The sequence below is a fragment of the Microcaecilia unicolor genome, chromosome 2 (assembly GCF_901765095.1).
Source record: "Microcaecilia unicolor chromosome 2, aMicUni1.1, whole genome shotgun sequence".
Classification (NCBI taxonomy): Eukaryota; Metazoa; Chordata; class Amphibia; order Gymnophiona; family Siphonopidae; genus Microcaecilia; species Microcaecilia unicolor.
In genome coordinates this window covers 120,931,673-120,948,203 of record NC_044032.1, presented here as the reverse complement: position 1 = coordinate 120,948,203, position 16,531 = coordinate 120,931,673, and the positions used below count along the sequence as shown (strand labels likewise).

General features: G+C 44.0%; 1 protein-coding gene across 2 annotated transcripts in view; it reads left to right on the top strand.

Annotated features, from left to right (window-relative positions):
• Positions 1-15,228, top strand: part of SV2C (synaptic vesicle glycoprotein 2C) — a 239,217-nt gene extending 223,989 nt beyond the window's left edge. For both annotated transcript variants that reach the window (XM_030192297.1, XM_030192296.1), the window contains 3 exons: positions 4,153-4,356; positions 5,410-5,569; positions 15,045-15,228. In XM_030192297.1, the coding sequence (XP_030048157.1) occupies positions 4,153-4,356; positions 5,410-5,569; positions 15,045-15,228 (548 nt within the window). The remainder of the gene's footprint in view (positions 1-4,152; positions 4,357-5,409; positions 5,570-15,044) is intronic.
• The last annotated feature ends 1,303 nt before the right edge of the window (positions 15,229-16,531 follow it).

Here is a 16,531-nt window from a genome sequence, read left to right as displayed (position 1 = left end):
CATGTAAAATGACTCCCTGGGCAATCAGTTTAAATAGCTTGCAAGTTCTTATTGGAAAACTGATAAGTATAACCCAGTTTCTGACAGGAGACTTTAGTTTTTGAACATATTTAAAGTAATTTTAGAAACATCTTCACATGTAAATAACAGTCATGTGCATGTGTAGATTTCATGCGTGTGTAAATGATGATTTCAAAAACCACATTTTTCATGTGGAAATCCACACCACACATAGGTTTATAAAAGGTGTGGTATGGGTGTGGCTTGGAGGAAGCATATGTATACTGAGGGACTGTAGATGGAGCTGTGGCTTATTGGGGGCTGAAGAGTACAAGCTGTTATAATATCCCCTCCCAGTCCTCAAGGTGGCCTGCAGGTGCTGAATCCTGTACTGCTGCCCTCACTGTAGTTATTTGTTAGGGGCAGGACAGGATGTGGCAAAGGGCAGAACAGTGGTGGAGCAGGGTGGTTGCAGATGCCAGGTTTTTATCTTTTGAAAAGGTTGGCAACCCTAGGCATACCATTCATGTAGCTGGCGGGGGTCTCCAAGCCCTGCCGGCTGAAGATATTCACAGGCCACGAACCCCTATCAGAAAATAGTGGCAGGCAGTAGCAGTTTTCCAAACCGCTAACACCAGCACCACAGGCATACTCAGTTCTCATGCATGTTCAGTTCATGTTTGAGAACTGAGCATGCCTGGAGTGCCAGTGTCATTCGCTCAGAGTGCTGCTTTTGACTGTGCTTTTCTAAGCTTGAGTTGGCAGGCTGTGGATCTTCACCAGCTAAATTATATAATTTTTAAATGTCATTGGGGTGTGGGAGGGAAGAAGGGAAGAGGAGGAAATGCATGCCCGCCCAACCTACGCACTGGCCCACCCAAAAATTGCTTTCTGGCTAGGCCACTGGTCTGCAGGAGCATATTGGGAGCATTTTCTGCTGTCCACAGAAATTTGCCATTTAAGGTGGATGCCCCTTGTCAGGGCTCTGTGGAACATGTAATTTATGCTTCATCTGAGGAGCAGATGCAGTCAGGGCAGTGTGGCTGACTGAAACATGCAATTTAATGAAGAAAGACAAGATAGTAGATGTCTTGGGTTAGAAGCAATAAGGTTATAATTGAAGAGAATTTGATTCTATTCTATTCTTGGCATTTATATCCTGCCTCTTATCATAAGATATACAAAATTAAAAGAATACAGTAACCAAAAGTTTTGTTGGGCTGGCAAGAAACCCAAGATGAAGTGGCAACAGCTATTAGGGAACTGGAGGGTGGGGGTGGGGGGTTAGGATTGCCGGATATACGGGCGTACAACCAGGCATGCCTCCTGCGACATTTGCGGGATTGGCTCCTGGGCTCGACCACATATACGGATGTAGGATTGGAAAGGGCATATTTCTACCCATGGCATATGAACAATTTACTCCATGTTAAAAGGCTAGGGCAGTTACCTGTTAGACTCAGAGAAAGCATGTTGCTGGGGCCGTTGCGGAATGTGTGGCGGGAACTACTGCAAAGGTGGGGACAGGACCCAGGTTCCAGTGTATTCCTTTCACTGGCTGGGAATGACGATTTCACCCCAGGCAGGGAAAATGCTGTGTTTCGTAGATTGCAGGAACAGGGCGTAGAGCTAGTAGAGAGTTTTCTTCAAGAGGATGGCACTTTGATCCAATTGGCTGATTTCCAACAAAGATGTTCGGGGGGATTGGCGGTGCTCTTTGCCTACCAACAATTAGCACATTATGTGCGTAGCCTAGTGAAGGAGGGGTTGTCCCTTAGATTTGGGAGACAACTCAGGGAATTTATGGAGGGGGATGCATTGGGGCAGGTCTCAGTCTCCGGGTTCCGCAGAGAGTTAAAGAAAGGGCAACCAGAAAAGCAGGTATCAGAGGTGGCAACAAGGTGGAGCGCGGAAGCGCAACAACAAATTTCTGAGCATCATATAAAGCAAGCACTGATGGATATACCGAAGGTGGTCCATAGTGCAGAACTACAAGAGTGTCAGTTTAGAATTTTACACAGAGCGTACTTTTCTCCTAGAAGGGCTTTCCATGCTAAAGTAGTGTCTTCAGATAGCTGCCCGAAATGTAAACAGAACAGTGCAACACTGGTGCATTGCCTATGGCAGTGTAGATCTCTCAAAGCCTTCTGGTGGAAACTGGGCAGATACATGGGAGAGGTGCTGGGGTACCCAATTGCTCTCACCTTTGCGAAAATGATACTGGGTATCCCTGGGCAGTGGGGGGTTGGGACCCAAGGGGAGCGGATGTTTCTGAGCAAAGCATGCATAGTGGGGAAAAAGTGCATTCTCAACCACTGGGTGGTGGACGTGCCTCCCTCTCATTGGTACTGGAGGAATAGACTACATCAACTGATGATTTGGGAGGCAAGAGGGGCACGCCTGACACCAAGGAGAAGGACACGGTTCCTAAGTATCTGGGGGAAATACATAAACAAGATATCACCCTGGGCGCGTAGTCAAGTGCTCAACGGGCTGCCCTGAGGTTTGGAGGAAGATGGATGAGCACATGTATAAGATACACATACAGGAAGGGGGAGGGGGAGGGATGTAGGGGGGTGAAGAACACACAGGAATGAGCATGGGGGCTAGAGAAGAGGGAGGGAAGGGTGGGGAAGAAAACTAGTAAAAAAAAGAAAAAGCAAACCACATGGGACATGTAACTGTATTTGGATAGATGTTGTAAACATTGACTGTAATATAGCAGGTTGAGTTCAGCAAACAGAAATTTGTGTATGTTGTACATGTTATTAATGTAATTGCAGTTCCAATAAAAATGATTTAAACATAAGAATACAGTAACCAATAAATCTAAGAGTTCAATAACAAAAATCACATATTCAGAAATTTGTCAAACAAATAGGTTTTCAATAATTTCCAAAACAAAAAAACATCCAGAAAGAGTACAAATTTGCTCCGTAATTGAATTCCAAATCTTACTAGATTGGTATGCAAATGAACCATCTAAAACCCTTTTGAATCAAACTTTCTTAGTTGTTGGAAAACCCAATAATAGAGTAGAACAAAAACGAGAATTCTCACGGCAGGCTCGGTATGTTAATGGTATGTATGAATATGGGAAACCAAACAATAGCCATGTAAAATTTGAAATACCATACAAGCAATCTTAAATACAAAGCGCACTCGGAGTGGCAGCCAATGTAAATTTCTCAATAGAGGAACATGTTTTAAGACCTAAAAGCAGCTGCAAGAAGTGAATCTACAGGTGGGATGAAAACAATCTATCTGACTAAAACGTTAGATTTCAGAAGGGTGGATTCCTGATTTCCTATCTAGGAAAGAAAGGAAATAGGATTAGTGGATGTGGGATAGGGAGCCTGAGACCCTAAGACAAATGTGCACTTCTAGAGGCAAAATCCTTGATTATACTTAAATTCACTTCTTTGTATACAGAAACACCTAACAGAAACTTAGGAAGCACAAGAAGTGTTACCAATAGAGGCGTTGGTACCATGTGACTATTCTGTATCCGGTGTGAAAAAAGAGAAGACCCTCAAATACAAACAAATGCAATTAGCAAATGCGGTGGAAAGATACAGAAATTACCCCAGTTGTATTGGGTTCCACCGGTCTGATTAAAAAGCATTTCCATACGTACCTCTGTATATTACATCTTACAAATGCCAAGAGACAGCTCTTTTGGCATGAGTGCTGAGAGTTCGCTAACTTCTCTCGTTCGCTGCAGCTCCCTCTGCCCCAGAACAGATTACTTCCTGTTCTGTGGCAGAGGGAGCTGCAGCGAACGAGCAAAGTTAGTAAACTGGCACCCCCCTCCCCCAGCGGCATGCACCCGGGGGGGGGGCTCTTTCGCCGGGGGGGGGGTCCGCGCTGCATCGGGGGGGGGGGGGCGCTGCACCCGGGGGGTGGGGCGCCGCCCCGGGTGTCCGCCCCCCTAGGAACGCCACTGAGACTGGGTTGGCCATTTGGCCTTTATCTGCCTTCAAGTTTCTGTGCTCCAAGATGGAGCGAGTGAGTTTTCCATTCATTTTAAATGCTACTATCTAAAAAGCCAGACATTCATATTAAATACTGAGTCATGTAAGCCAGGATGATTTAAGCAGGGTTATGAGGCAGTGCATATTACTCTCCTCTCCCTTTGTTTACGTTCCACAGATTTTGAACAATATAAGTTTGTCGACTGTAACTTTATACAATGCACATTCCACCACATCAAGACAGGATGTCAAATAACCTTTGATGATGACTACAGTGCCTACTGGATTTATTTTGTTAATTTCCTGGGGACGCTGGCAGTGTTGCCAGGGAACATTGTTTCTGCTCTTCTGATGGACAGAATTGGACGTTTAACCATGCTAGGTATTTATGTACATACATTTTTCAGTTTGTGAGTTACAATAAAAACTGGAATGCAGTCTAGAGAAGAGCTGAAAATCATATTAATTAGCAATCCTCGGAACAGCCTTTCTCATTAGTGTTTAATCAGAACAGAATTTAAACTCTTCATAAAAAATACATTCATGCAGTGAAAAAAAATATTTTTGACCTTTCATGTTTTTATACTTAATTCATTTTAGTCTTTTTTTTTTTTTAATCATAGTTGTGATACTGTAGATCACTGCATCTCAACGCAGTCCTTGGGGCACACCCAGGCAGGCAGGCTTCCAGGATATCCACAAACAATATACATGAGATAGATCTGCATACCAAGGAAGCAGTGCATGCAGATCTATCTCATGAATATTCATTGTGGATATCCTGTAAACCTGACTGGCTGGGTGTGCCCCAAGGCCTAGGTTGAGAACCCCTATTACAGAGTGTGTTACTATAATTAAACCAGTCTTGTTGGCTGATGCAATGTATGCACAGAGCAGGCTATGTGAAAAAAAAATGATATGTAGGTTGTCTGAAAATTGTCCAACTTGTAGTGGATACTTTCACCTGCATTTTAATAGAGACATTCCTAGGGCGAAGGAGGCCACAACATGTGTGGTTCTGTATTTTCAAAACTACACTTGCTGTTCTTGCTGGAAAAAGTTTCCACAGAAAAACCAGGTGTACTCCTTCCTTAGCAACTTTCAAACAGAAAATATGAATATATCTCCTTTCTTAGAATTTATGCAAAATCTGTGAGTAAAAACACCTGCAGACTTTGCACCTGCCTGCACAGTTTTCAAAATTGCCCCAACAACTTTTAATATGCTGTAAAATTTCACTAATCTTTTATCAACAAACTTTTATTTGCTTTTCTGAACTTGCTAGCTGTAATCCTGTAATATGAGAGGGAAATGATTCTATGCTCTTTAAAGTTTAAGTATGAGGTAACGGCTAAATTGTTGAAAGAAGAAAAACAAAAAGACGTGAACCGATCCGTGCAAGGAGTGGAATAATGAGCAGCTTCTTCTCGTGCAGGTGGTTCCATGGTCCTTTCTGGCATTAGCTGCTTTTTCCTGTGGTTTGGTACCAGCAAGGCACTAATGTTAGGCATGCTCTGTTTGTACAACGGCCTCACCATTTCTGCATGGAACTCCCTAGATGTGGTCACCGTCGAGTTATACCCTACAGACAGAAGGTGTGTTCACGTAAGCCTCTCTTACCATTCTTTTTCCCCCAAGCAAAGCATTGTGATTGCCGTGCCATTTAATTTGGATATGTAGAAATAAAGGATCAAGCAAACAAGTTGCAGGTGGCACTTTCTTTATTGGACTGACTAGTCACAGATGTGTTTACTTAGGCCCAGTGGCGATCCTAGCCGGCATGACACCCGGGGCGGATTGCCGATGCGAAGTAACCTGGAAGTAACCTGTTCCGGGGCAGAGGGAGCTGCAGCGAAGTTAGCGAAGTCAGCGAACTCAGCTGACAGGCGCACGCCGCAGCACCCCCCCAGCGGCGTGCACCCAGGGCGGACCGCCCCCCCCCCCTTGGTATGCCACTGCTTAGGCCAGTTAAAAGGTGTTTGTTGACCCTTATTTCTACATTTTATTTCTCTCCATACTGAACTTTGGCAAATGGTGTGAGAAATTCTTGAGGTTATTTATTAATTTATGTGTTAGGGGCCTACACACGTACAACGTGTGTCAAATTAGAACTATCGCCCGGCTACCGTGTGCCACAGGTGGTAATTCTAATTTTTGCGCACGTCCAAAACACACGGCAGAAAATAATTGTTATTACTATGTGCTATGAGCCTTTGTTGCTTACAAAATGGGTGGCAGTAAGGGCAGGAACCAAACGGTAGCTGAACAAGAGGGAATCCCACAAAGAGTGGACAAGGAGTGTGAAAGTGGAGAAACGAAGGGCAGCTGGACAAGCCACTGGTTCAACAAATCCACTTTATTCTTCAATTACATAAAAAGACTCAACACGGCAACCGTGTTTCGGCTTACAGGGTGCCTGCCTCAGGAGTCTACGATAAAAATAATGTACTTACATATATATACAAAAACAGTAAAAGAACAATGACATATGTTAAAAGAACAGCAAAAAATTCTGAGAAGAAATATAACATGGATATTTTTTGCTCTATCTGTATCTGGCTGCGCAGGCTTTGTGGAAGGTGATCCAGGCGTTGCTTATTTATAGATTGGATTTTTATAATGTGGGATTCAGTATTCAATGAGGTTTAACCATGCAGAAGATGCCCCTGCCCAGTTAAATTCCGCTGAACTGACCAGCCACTGATATCCTGTGGCACTTAACCAGGTAGTGCTCCTGAATATTGGTTCTAACCGGCTATTCCTTACCCAGCTACAGAGTTTGGGCGGAGCCACTACTTAGGTGCAATATTCAGTCCGCAATGGGCTAAGCATACAGATAAAGTTAAGACAGCAAAAAGGTTGGCCTATTTTTATTCGCAGGGTTAACTTACGGGTTGCCACACTAACCCGGATATCCATTGTCGGAGGCTGGACATAACCCAACGTTGACTATCAAGGGTTAATTCAGCCTGTGGCTTGCAAGTCACTTAGCACCACGGGCTGAATATCAGGCCCATGGTTTATCGTGAGTTAACTGGTCTTTTCCATGGTGTTACCTGCTGGTTGAAATGCATTGTCTGGGGATGTTAGATTTCTCTTGGATTTGTTTCTATTTAGAAAGACGGTTAAGACTTAGTTGTTCCATCAGTCATTTCCAAGGACTTCTAATCTGTGAGTTTGAGGGTTTGTGAGATGGGAATGCTGTGGTTGGGGGTATGGAACTGTATGGATAGGTGGGCTGGGTGAGAGAGAGAGATGGATCTGAATGGATAAGGGCAGCTGATAAATTTGAGAAATCCTATATAATAAAAAGCACCTCCAACATTCTGAAGCTGACTCCGTGGCACTGTGGCAGTGCAGGGTTCGTAAGTCTGTAGTTCAGCGTTTCATTGGCTCTCACTGTCAACGAAGAACCAATCAGACAGAACGGAACTTGGAGGAGGGAAGTGGAGTGGATTGAATCTCTAACAAACAATCATATACAGGGAGGTACGAACATCAGTGGAGGCAAGTGCATAGAACGGAAGGGAAGACAAACATTTAATCACTTTGTCACTCACACACATCACACACACACACTCAATCACTCTGTGTATCTCTCTCTTACACTGTCTGTAAAACACACTGTCACTCTCAGTCTCTCACATGGGCAACTGTACGTTGCATTCTCACGAGTAAGGAGCTCTTCTGATGTGATTGTTAAACTGATTGAAGGGCCTGAACAAGGAAAACTTTTACCACATTGTAAACACAGTTTACACAAAAAATATTGTATATAAAGAAATCTTACACATGTAAACAACAATTATATTCAGAATACAACCATGGAAACATTAATGGCAGGAACTCATTACATTGCTAGTGCCCGTTTCATTGCATTAAGAAACGGGCCTTTTTTCCTAGTATATTAATAAATCAATGATACAAAGAAATGTATTAAATGAATAAAGTAAATGAAGAGACATCATAAAAATTGGTGTAAAGTATTCTTCCTGTTATGAAACATCTGATTAAACAAACAGGTCTCACAATTTTTTTTTTAATGTAGTCTGTTATTAACTGCATATCCTTGGTAATGGGTTTCTAAAGGGCGAGGTCAACACACACACAAAAAGGGAGCCCTTATCCCAGTTTCTACATGATTCAAAAGTGCAGCAAGGTTGACAGGTTCTGAACAGCAAGAGCATATTACCCTGGTTCTTCACAATTTAAACTGACACCCTGTTGAAGTTAGATCAAAATTAAAAATTCTTTGTTTAGTTCTTAAAGTACTATACAAAGGTGTACCATTGTACTTTACTGAGCATTTGGTGGAATATGTACCTAGCCCTATGTTAGTTATCTCAACAGGGCAACTGCCTCTGCTATCAGTAGTGGGCCTGATATTCAATGGTGCTTGCTTATTTGTATAGTTAATCATTTATATTTCACCTATTTTTCTAGGCAGGTTCCAACCAAACATACATAAAAAAACAATTAAAACATAAACAACCCCCCCCCCCCCCAATACTCAGTCAGCAGTAGTCAGCGTTTTTTTAAAGCACTCTCCATCAGCAGCTAAGTTAGACCCAGATATTCAATGTCAGGCCCTGTCAAGACATCAACAATAAATATCTGGGAATAAATGGGCACATGCTGGCTGCCAGCACTTACATGGGTCCTGGCCAATATTCAACCGGGACCTGTGTAAAACACTTATCTGGGTCACAGCGGAATATTAGCTGGGATCCACATAAGGGAATGTCAGATGCCCCCCCCCCCCCCACACACACACAATTCCAGTTTCCCCAATTGTGATTTCTCCTTTGCTCCCTCCCCTGTCCCTATGGTCCTTCTGTTTCTAATCGTCCGTCTGATACACTCCACCCCAACCCCCTGATTCTGATCCACCACCCAATGCCATGCCCCCACAATTCCAATCCACTCAATTCTTCCCTCCCCCCCCAGATACCCTTTTGCCCCCAGGACTTACCCAGAAAGTAATCCCTAGTGACTAGTGGGATGGGGTTAGAGCAGTCCTCTTTTCACTCCTGCCCCATCACCTCTGGGACTTAAAATGGCAGCACTGACCTTTAGCCTCTGTTGTGAATTGAGGGGTCCCGAGCCCCCCCAAGAAGGCTGGAGTGACCTTAAATCTGACTCCATCTCTAAATAGCACTAGTACTGGGGTAATCAAGGAGTTGTGAAGTTCTAAAAGGAATTGCCACTAAGAGAGATGTTAGGTCTAAGGAAATGATACCAGCCTTATGACAAACTGGATTTATGTCACAGGTTATACAATGCAGTGAAAGACAGCCTGATATAGCAAAAGCATTTATACTTACAGCCTCTGATCATAAAGTGAAGTCCACAAATCGTCATTTGGAATGAGGAGTTTATTTGCCAAGGTACAAGTCAAATAAGTGATTGACAACAGGCACGTACAATCAATTAGTTATAGGAATATAATAATCCAGCTGCAAACAGGTGTTAATTAGTTCCTAATCTTTTAGAATTTCTCTTACCAATTAGAGGTTTTACAAGGGAAAGCAATTTGGTAATTTGTCAATTCTGCTGGACACTTGGTTTCCCTTGGAGAGAGAGAGTGGCAACCCTTTTCTCTCTAACTTAAACCAGGAAATACCCTGATTTTTATAGGTGCCCTCAGGATATGGATAATATGACAGTAGATATACCTGATTGGATCTATGCTAATGTCATGGTTGTCACTGATTGGCTCATGCTAATGAGTAGCTTCTATCTTGCTAACATGGTTTTGTCTTTAGCTCGCTTGACCACAAATCTTAAGCAAGACCCTGCATCCAGCCACACCCTTCCTTTCTCACACCATGGCTGACCACAATCCTGCTCACAGGAAAGTCTCATTTCTCAACTTGTTTTTCTAACTTACATTAGAGAAAATTCCACTTTGCAACAGATACGGCTTCCATTTTGTGCTGAAATCCTCCATTTTGTTTCCATATCTATTGACCTAACTTTTCCTAATTTAGCTTATTTAGGCCTCAATCCGGGCTACAAACTAGGCCATACTTTTCCAGTAAGCTCCCAGTTATGTCAGCCATCAGATTTCTGACTCAGCCAAGGTCTGTAATGGCCTGAGCTCTATGACTGGGCCCGCCACCATTCTAGTGGGGGGGGTCTCTGGCTGTACCATAATTATACACCTCTCACCCTCCCAATCTTATTGCTCATCTAAAACAGCAAGTACTGAGGTGGTAGCTTTTGTTTATGAGATGATGTGGGGAGAGGGGAACTATCAACTCAAGGTGGTTTTACAATGTGGCTAGATTTAAGCCAGCTATATCTGTGCCTAGGTTTGGAAGAAAATCCTAGTGTAGGACCTCAGTCAGCTGATAAAGGTACATATGAGAATGAAGTTGATATCACAGTTCACGGAACAAAGCATTTATGAACAGCTTGAAAAGCTAAAAGTGGACAAAGGGATCCATCCCTGAATCTTGAGGGAACTCAGAAAGGTTCTGGTGGGTCCTCTTAAATCACACTGTTCACGGAAGAAAGCATTTATGAACAACTTGAAGAGCTAAAAGTGGACAAAGCTACAGTGCCAGAAGGGATCCAGAATCTTGAGGGAACTCAGGTTCTGGTGGATCCTCATAAATCATATTGTTCACAAAAGAAAGCATTTATGAAAAGCTAAAAGTGGACAAAGCTACAGGGCCAGAAACCTCAGAGAGGTTCTGGTGGGTCCTCTTAAAGATATGTTTAGGAGACTGGAGAGGTTCAGCAGGATTCGAGACAAGCAGATGTGGTGTCTCTTTACAATAAATGGAGACACAGAAGAAGTGAGAAACTACAGGCCCATAAGCCTTACCTCGGTGTTTGGAAAGGTAATGGAGGCACTGATCAAAGAAAGGATAGTGAAATTTCTGGAATCCAATGGGTTACAAGACCCGAGGCAGCAATTCTAAAAGATGCCCAAGGATCCATGTTGAATGACATTGAGAAAATGTCAGGTTCTCAGGTTCAGAGCCCACGGTGCCGGGCTCTGGAGCAAACGTGAGCCCTTGGGCTGCTGCCGAGGAGCGACAGCAGCAGGCAAAAAACACCAACCAACACTGGGCAAGCACACCGGCAGGGACTGCAGGCACTGCCCAGCGAACCGGAACACATGAACTGGAATCCCCCAGACTGGAGGACACAGGACTGGAACACTGGACTGCAATTCCCCAGACTGGAGGACACAGGACTGGAACACACACCAGACCGGAACACACTAGACTGGACCACACAGCTTCACCTGCACTTAGCTACTAAGCCCCCCAGGAGTTGAGCTCCTGGGTTCGAGTAGCTGGCAGGACTTACTGGATACCGGATGACACAGGGACCAGGACTGGAAACAGAAGTGCTCCTAAACCTAAACTGATCTACGTGCTCCCAAGCCCTAAACCAGCAGGAGTGTTCCTAACAGTAAACTGACAAAAGGACTTCCTAAGCCCTATACTAAACAGGAGCTCCTAAGCCCTGCTCAAGAAAGGGACTTCCTAAGCCCTAAACTAACAGAGCAGGGAACTAAACACAAAGCTAACACAGGTGCTACTAAGCACCAAGCTACAAGCAGAGCTCTACACTAATAAGCTAAACACAAAACTAACAAGCTACCTAAGCACTGCTCTAGCAAGCTAGATACAACTAACAAGGTGCTTCCTAAGCACTACTCTGGCAAGCAACCAGAAGAGCTCCTAGCACTAAAAGGGAAGACAGGGGAGCCACAAGGAAAAAGCAGGGAAGCTAACACATAAGCCAAAAGTGATTCTAAATCACCAAACACCAACAGCAAAGACTGCAATGCTCCCAATAGCACAAACACCAGAAGTACTTCTAACAGCAAACTCTGCAGTGTTCCTAACAACACCAAACCCTGAAGTACTATCAGCAACAGAGCTTCCAAAGCCCTATACACAGCAATGCTTCCAAAACCAAGAGGGAAAAGCAGGGGAACCATAAGGGAAAAGCAGGAAAGCTAAACACACAGTCACCAGTGCACACTGCACTAACACTAACCTGGCCCTTAGCAAAAGCAAGCAGGGAAACTAGACACAAAGTCAGAAGTGCACACTGCACCACCCTACCTAAAGCAAACACCACCAAAGGCTCTGAAGGAAACAACACCACTTCCTTATCAAGGCCCTCCCTGATGATGTCACACTCCCTAGACCTAGGCAAAAGCACACTGACCCAGATAGGCCCAACCCACACTGACCCAGATAGGCCCAAGTGCAACACCATGAAGCACTTGAAGCCAGTACACCCAAAGAGAGGTAGAGCTAACTCAGTCCACCCACACAGCTGTAGTAAAGTGAAACAATTAACCCCATGCTGCTGGAAGCTGCCAGCACAGAGAGACAGAGCCAGCTGCTCAGAAAGGACAGACAAAAGAAACAGAAGCCAGCTAAGAAGCTGACCACCAGGAAAAAGGTAAGTTTGAGAGGGGTTATGACCACAATCATAACAGCAAATCAAGACAAGATGATAAAAAAATACACCAAGTCATTGGTGTATTTTTTTATCATCTTGTCATTATCATCTTTGTCATTATACCACAAAGATCAAATGTATCAACAGCTGTATCAACCTGCATCTTACAATTAGAAACCATTGGTGATGAAAGAAGAAGTCGAAGAAACATTGAAAGCTTTATCAAAAAGGCGGTGGAGTAAGATAGCAGGGTATCGTGAAGCTAAACTTGGAGCTTCGGTGCTAAAACTTTACCTTTGTACCTATTTCTTTGAGGGTTCTAGAGAAATGGAAGGGTAGTACTCAGGCTTCTAATCCCACTCCCCTACTGCTGCAGCCCCCATTACCGGCCCAATTGATGCCTTTGTTCATCAAAGCCTCGGTCCCTTAATTTCTTTAGAAGACATTCCACTTGAAGGAATGCTGAAAGTTTCATGTCCCCTACCTCAATGCAAGCGGCATCCTCGGGCTGTGCAGGGTCCCGTCGACACACAGACTTGACTGGCACAGCCCTGAGCCATGTGTGTGTAGTTCTTCTCTGGCTGCAGGCTCTTTGATTTCTTTGCTTCCATGCACCTGGCTCTGCTCTCTCTCTCTGCCTGGCTTCCCTTGCTTCTCTCCTATTGGTCTTCCGGTTCCTCCTTCCCCTGCTCTTGTCCTATGGCTGTGCCCCTTCTCCCTGCTGATGTCAGACACCAGCATTTTAACAGCTGAGCTCTCCCTAGACTCCTTGCTTCGGCTTCTACTTTGGTAGGTGTTACTTGCTCAGTAGTGTGCTTCTTCTCTACTTTGTTCCTCGTTGCTGACTTAGCCTGTACCTGGTCTGCTACCTGCCTACTGACTCTGAGAATGCCACAGGAACCACTAACCCTTGGTAATGGGTTTCTAAAGGGCGAGGTCAACACACACACAAAAAAAGAGAGCCCTTATCCCAGTTTCTACATGATTCAAAACTGCAGCAAGGTTGACAGGTTCTGAACAGCAAGAGCATATTACCCTGGTACTTAACAAGGCTTACCAGAGGTTAGGCCGAAGCCAGCATTCCTCCCCCTGAGGGTCGCATGAAATGAAAATAAAATAATAATTTTAAAAATAGGCCACTAAAGAGAATGAGTTATGTAAAGTTAATGAGAACCCCGCCCCTTGCCCAGCATCTCTCCCTCCCTTCCACCCAGGCAATTGGATGAGAACTCTCCCCCCCCCACCCCCACCCCTCCATACCTTTTCAGTCCTTCAGATTTTCACTAGCAGTGAGAAGCGACTCATACCCACTGCTTGCACCGGCCCTGAACCTCCTCTCTGACATGGCCCCACCTATGCTGAAACAGGAAGTTACAGCAGAGAGAAGGCTTGGGGCTGGCGTGAGCAGCAGATAGGAGTCCCTGCTCACTGCTGGTGAAGAACTGAAGGCTTTAAAAGGTATGGAGTTCTGGGGGGGGGGGGGGTTGGAAGTGGAGTTCATGGATGCTGGAACACCTGCGGGGGAGAAGAGGGAGAGATGCTGAGAGTCTTCAGCTGGCAGGGCTTTGCACTTGCAATTGTCCCTGGAACCCTTTTACCCTCAAAAAATATCATAAGACATATCTATTATTTTGATAGGAAATACACCTTTACATGGAAAGTGCTCCTAAAGAAATAACAGACTGATACATACTTAATAACTTTTTCCTTCTAAGCTGCGTCCATCTAGAGACATCCGGAAAAATCGATATGTTCCATCCCACGAACATTATAGTGAAAAAACACAAGAGAGACCAATAAGGTACACCTTCCCATGACTTCAACATCAGACATTTCCAAAATCTCAGAGATATCCATCCCCATTGCTTCTACATCTGCAACTCTGCATCATTTTCAATGGAGACCCAGAGATTTAATATTAACATTTTGAGGCATCGGAAGCAGTTGTTTCTTGATCAGCAGATCTGGGTTTTCCCAGATGTAACTAGTGACTCAGAAAAAGAGGAAACAATTTCTGCTGTTGCGACCTAGAGTCCTTTATTTTGTCCTACTATTAAATCTGTGCCCAAATATTGTGGTCTTTATCAATAGAGATTATGTAAACATTTTTTTTCTTTGATATTTCCATGTCTATAGATATTTTGGTCATCTTTATTATTTCTTGTCAAGTGTTTAAACTTGTATTGTTGATTTGAAAATGCATAAATAAAAATCCTTATTTCCCTTCTCTCCCAAAAGGAACTAGGTGCCCCAACAACAAAAACCCTTCCCGGTGCAAATAAGTCAGTGGTGTGTTTTCCAGCTGCCGTCACTGGCACTTTTTGCATTTGCTCAGTTCATACACGAGGGGTGCTGGCATCAGTGGCAGAAAGGCACACCGCCGACTTCCCCACACCAGGGGCAGGCTTGGGCCATGGAGAACTTCAGCTGATGGGACTTGGGCACTCTGCCAGCTTTTCAGGGTACTGAAATTTGGAGGGAGGCTGGGTCCAAAGTACCCCCCTCCCCCCAACATGGCTATGCCACTGTAAATGCGTGATGCTGTAAAGGCTTCATAAGCTGTACAAAATGAGTGATTTCCTCAATGTGATGTCTTTCAATTGTTCTGATTTTTTTTTTCTATTTTCTTTTCAGGGCAACTGCCTTTGGCTTCCTGAATGCACTGTGCAAAGCAGCAGCTGTTCTTGGAAACATAATATTTGGTTCTCTTGTGGGTATCACCATAGCTGTCCCTATTCTGCTGGCTTCTACCGTGCTTGTGTGCGGAGGTCTAGTAGGACTTCGACTTCCTGACACAAGAAACCAGGTGCTCATGTAACACCATGCAAGCCATCCCCACTTTCCCCCATGTGCTCTCTCTCTCTTGCCCTCTTCTTTTCTAAAGTCAACTTTCATGTGCCAAAGGTGCAAAAGCTTCAGAATTCTAGCTGACAAAAGAAACCTAACAAGAAATGAAAACCAGATGTTTTGCTGCTGAAGATTTACAGATAGAGTTCCTAATACCTGCCAGCACACGCTAACACCGTTAATGTGCATTATCAGTAATTAGATCCCAATTCTTAAAATGGGACCTACAGTAAAATAACATGTGTTAAAACATTAGCAAGCGCTAATGCAGTAGTGTACATCAATAACTCTAGCTGTTTGCCCTCCTGCTTTGGTAATAGTCATGCAGCATCCTGACCTCAGTGGTGTTGGGTGGCAGGACATGACTTCTCTCTATACAGGGTCTCAGTCTTGACTCAGAGGTAAAGAAAAGATCATCCTCAGTTCATAGCTCTGATCCTGCACTTGGATCTTAGCCAGAAAGTGGCTGAGTGATGCTCCAGTTTATTTACTCTGAAGAGAAACCAGAAATAACTTTTCATTGGAAAATTTTCAATTAATTGTTTTACATTCTGTTCACATCACATTTCAGACAGATTTAAGGACTAGGCAAAAAGCTTTTCACATTTCTAGAGTTGGGGGGGGGGCGGGGGGGGGGCAGAGTTGGTTGGTTGTGTTTTATATACATTTTTCTCCTGCATGAAATTTAGGTGCCGAGGTGAATGTTGTGCTCTTTTAAAACTGAGGCATTTTGTAATTTTTCATTATATAATTCCTAATGCAGAAAAATTTTCATGTAGAGCTACCATTTTTCTCAGTCCCAAAAAGAAGTCACTTCTGAAAAATGAGCTCACATTACAACCTACATACATATTTGCTTCAAATACTCAACACGTGGAATAAACAATATTTATAAATAACTAGTACATAATTGAACAGGCAGAGCAGAGTGCTGACTGAGTGGTGAACCCCTGCGCCATGGATCCCTTGGTGCTGGGCTCAAGGCTTCCCTGGGTTCTTGTCCCATCCACACATGAGTCCTCCTATGGTCTGATCCATAAGAAATCATCCTAGTACATTATATTTAAAATGTGCTGATAAAGAGCACAGCCTCGGTCAGTCTTATTCTGGGGCATTTCTTGCTGTGAATCTAAAAATCAATCAGCTCAAAAGGAATACCACTAGGGGGCCAAATTTGAATCCGGAGCTGGATGGGGTGGGATCAGAAGGGGACTGCTCCCGCCCCATCTCACTGGACCACCAGGATAAACTCAAACTTCCAAATAACTGTTGAC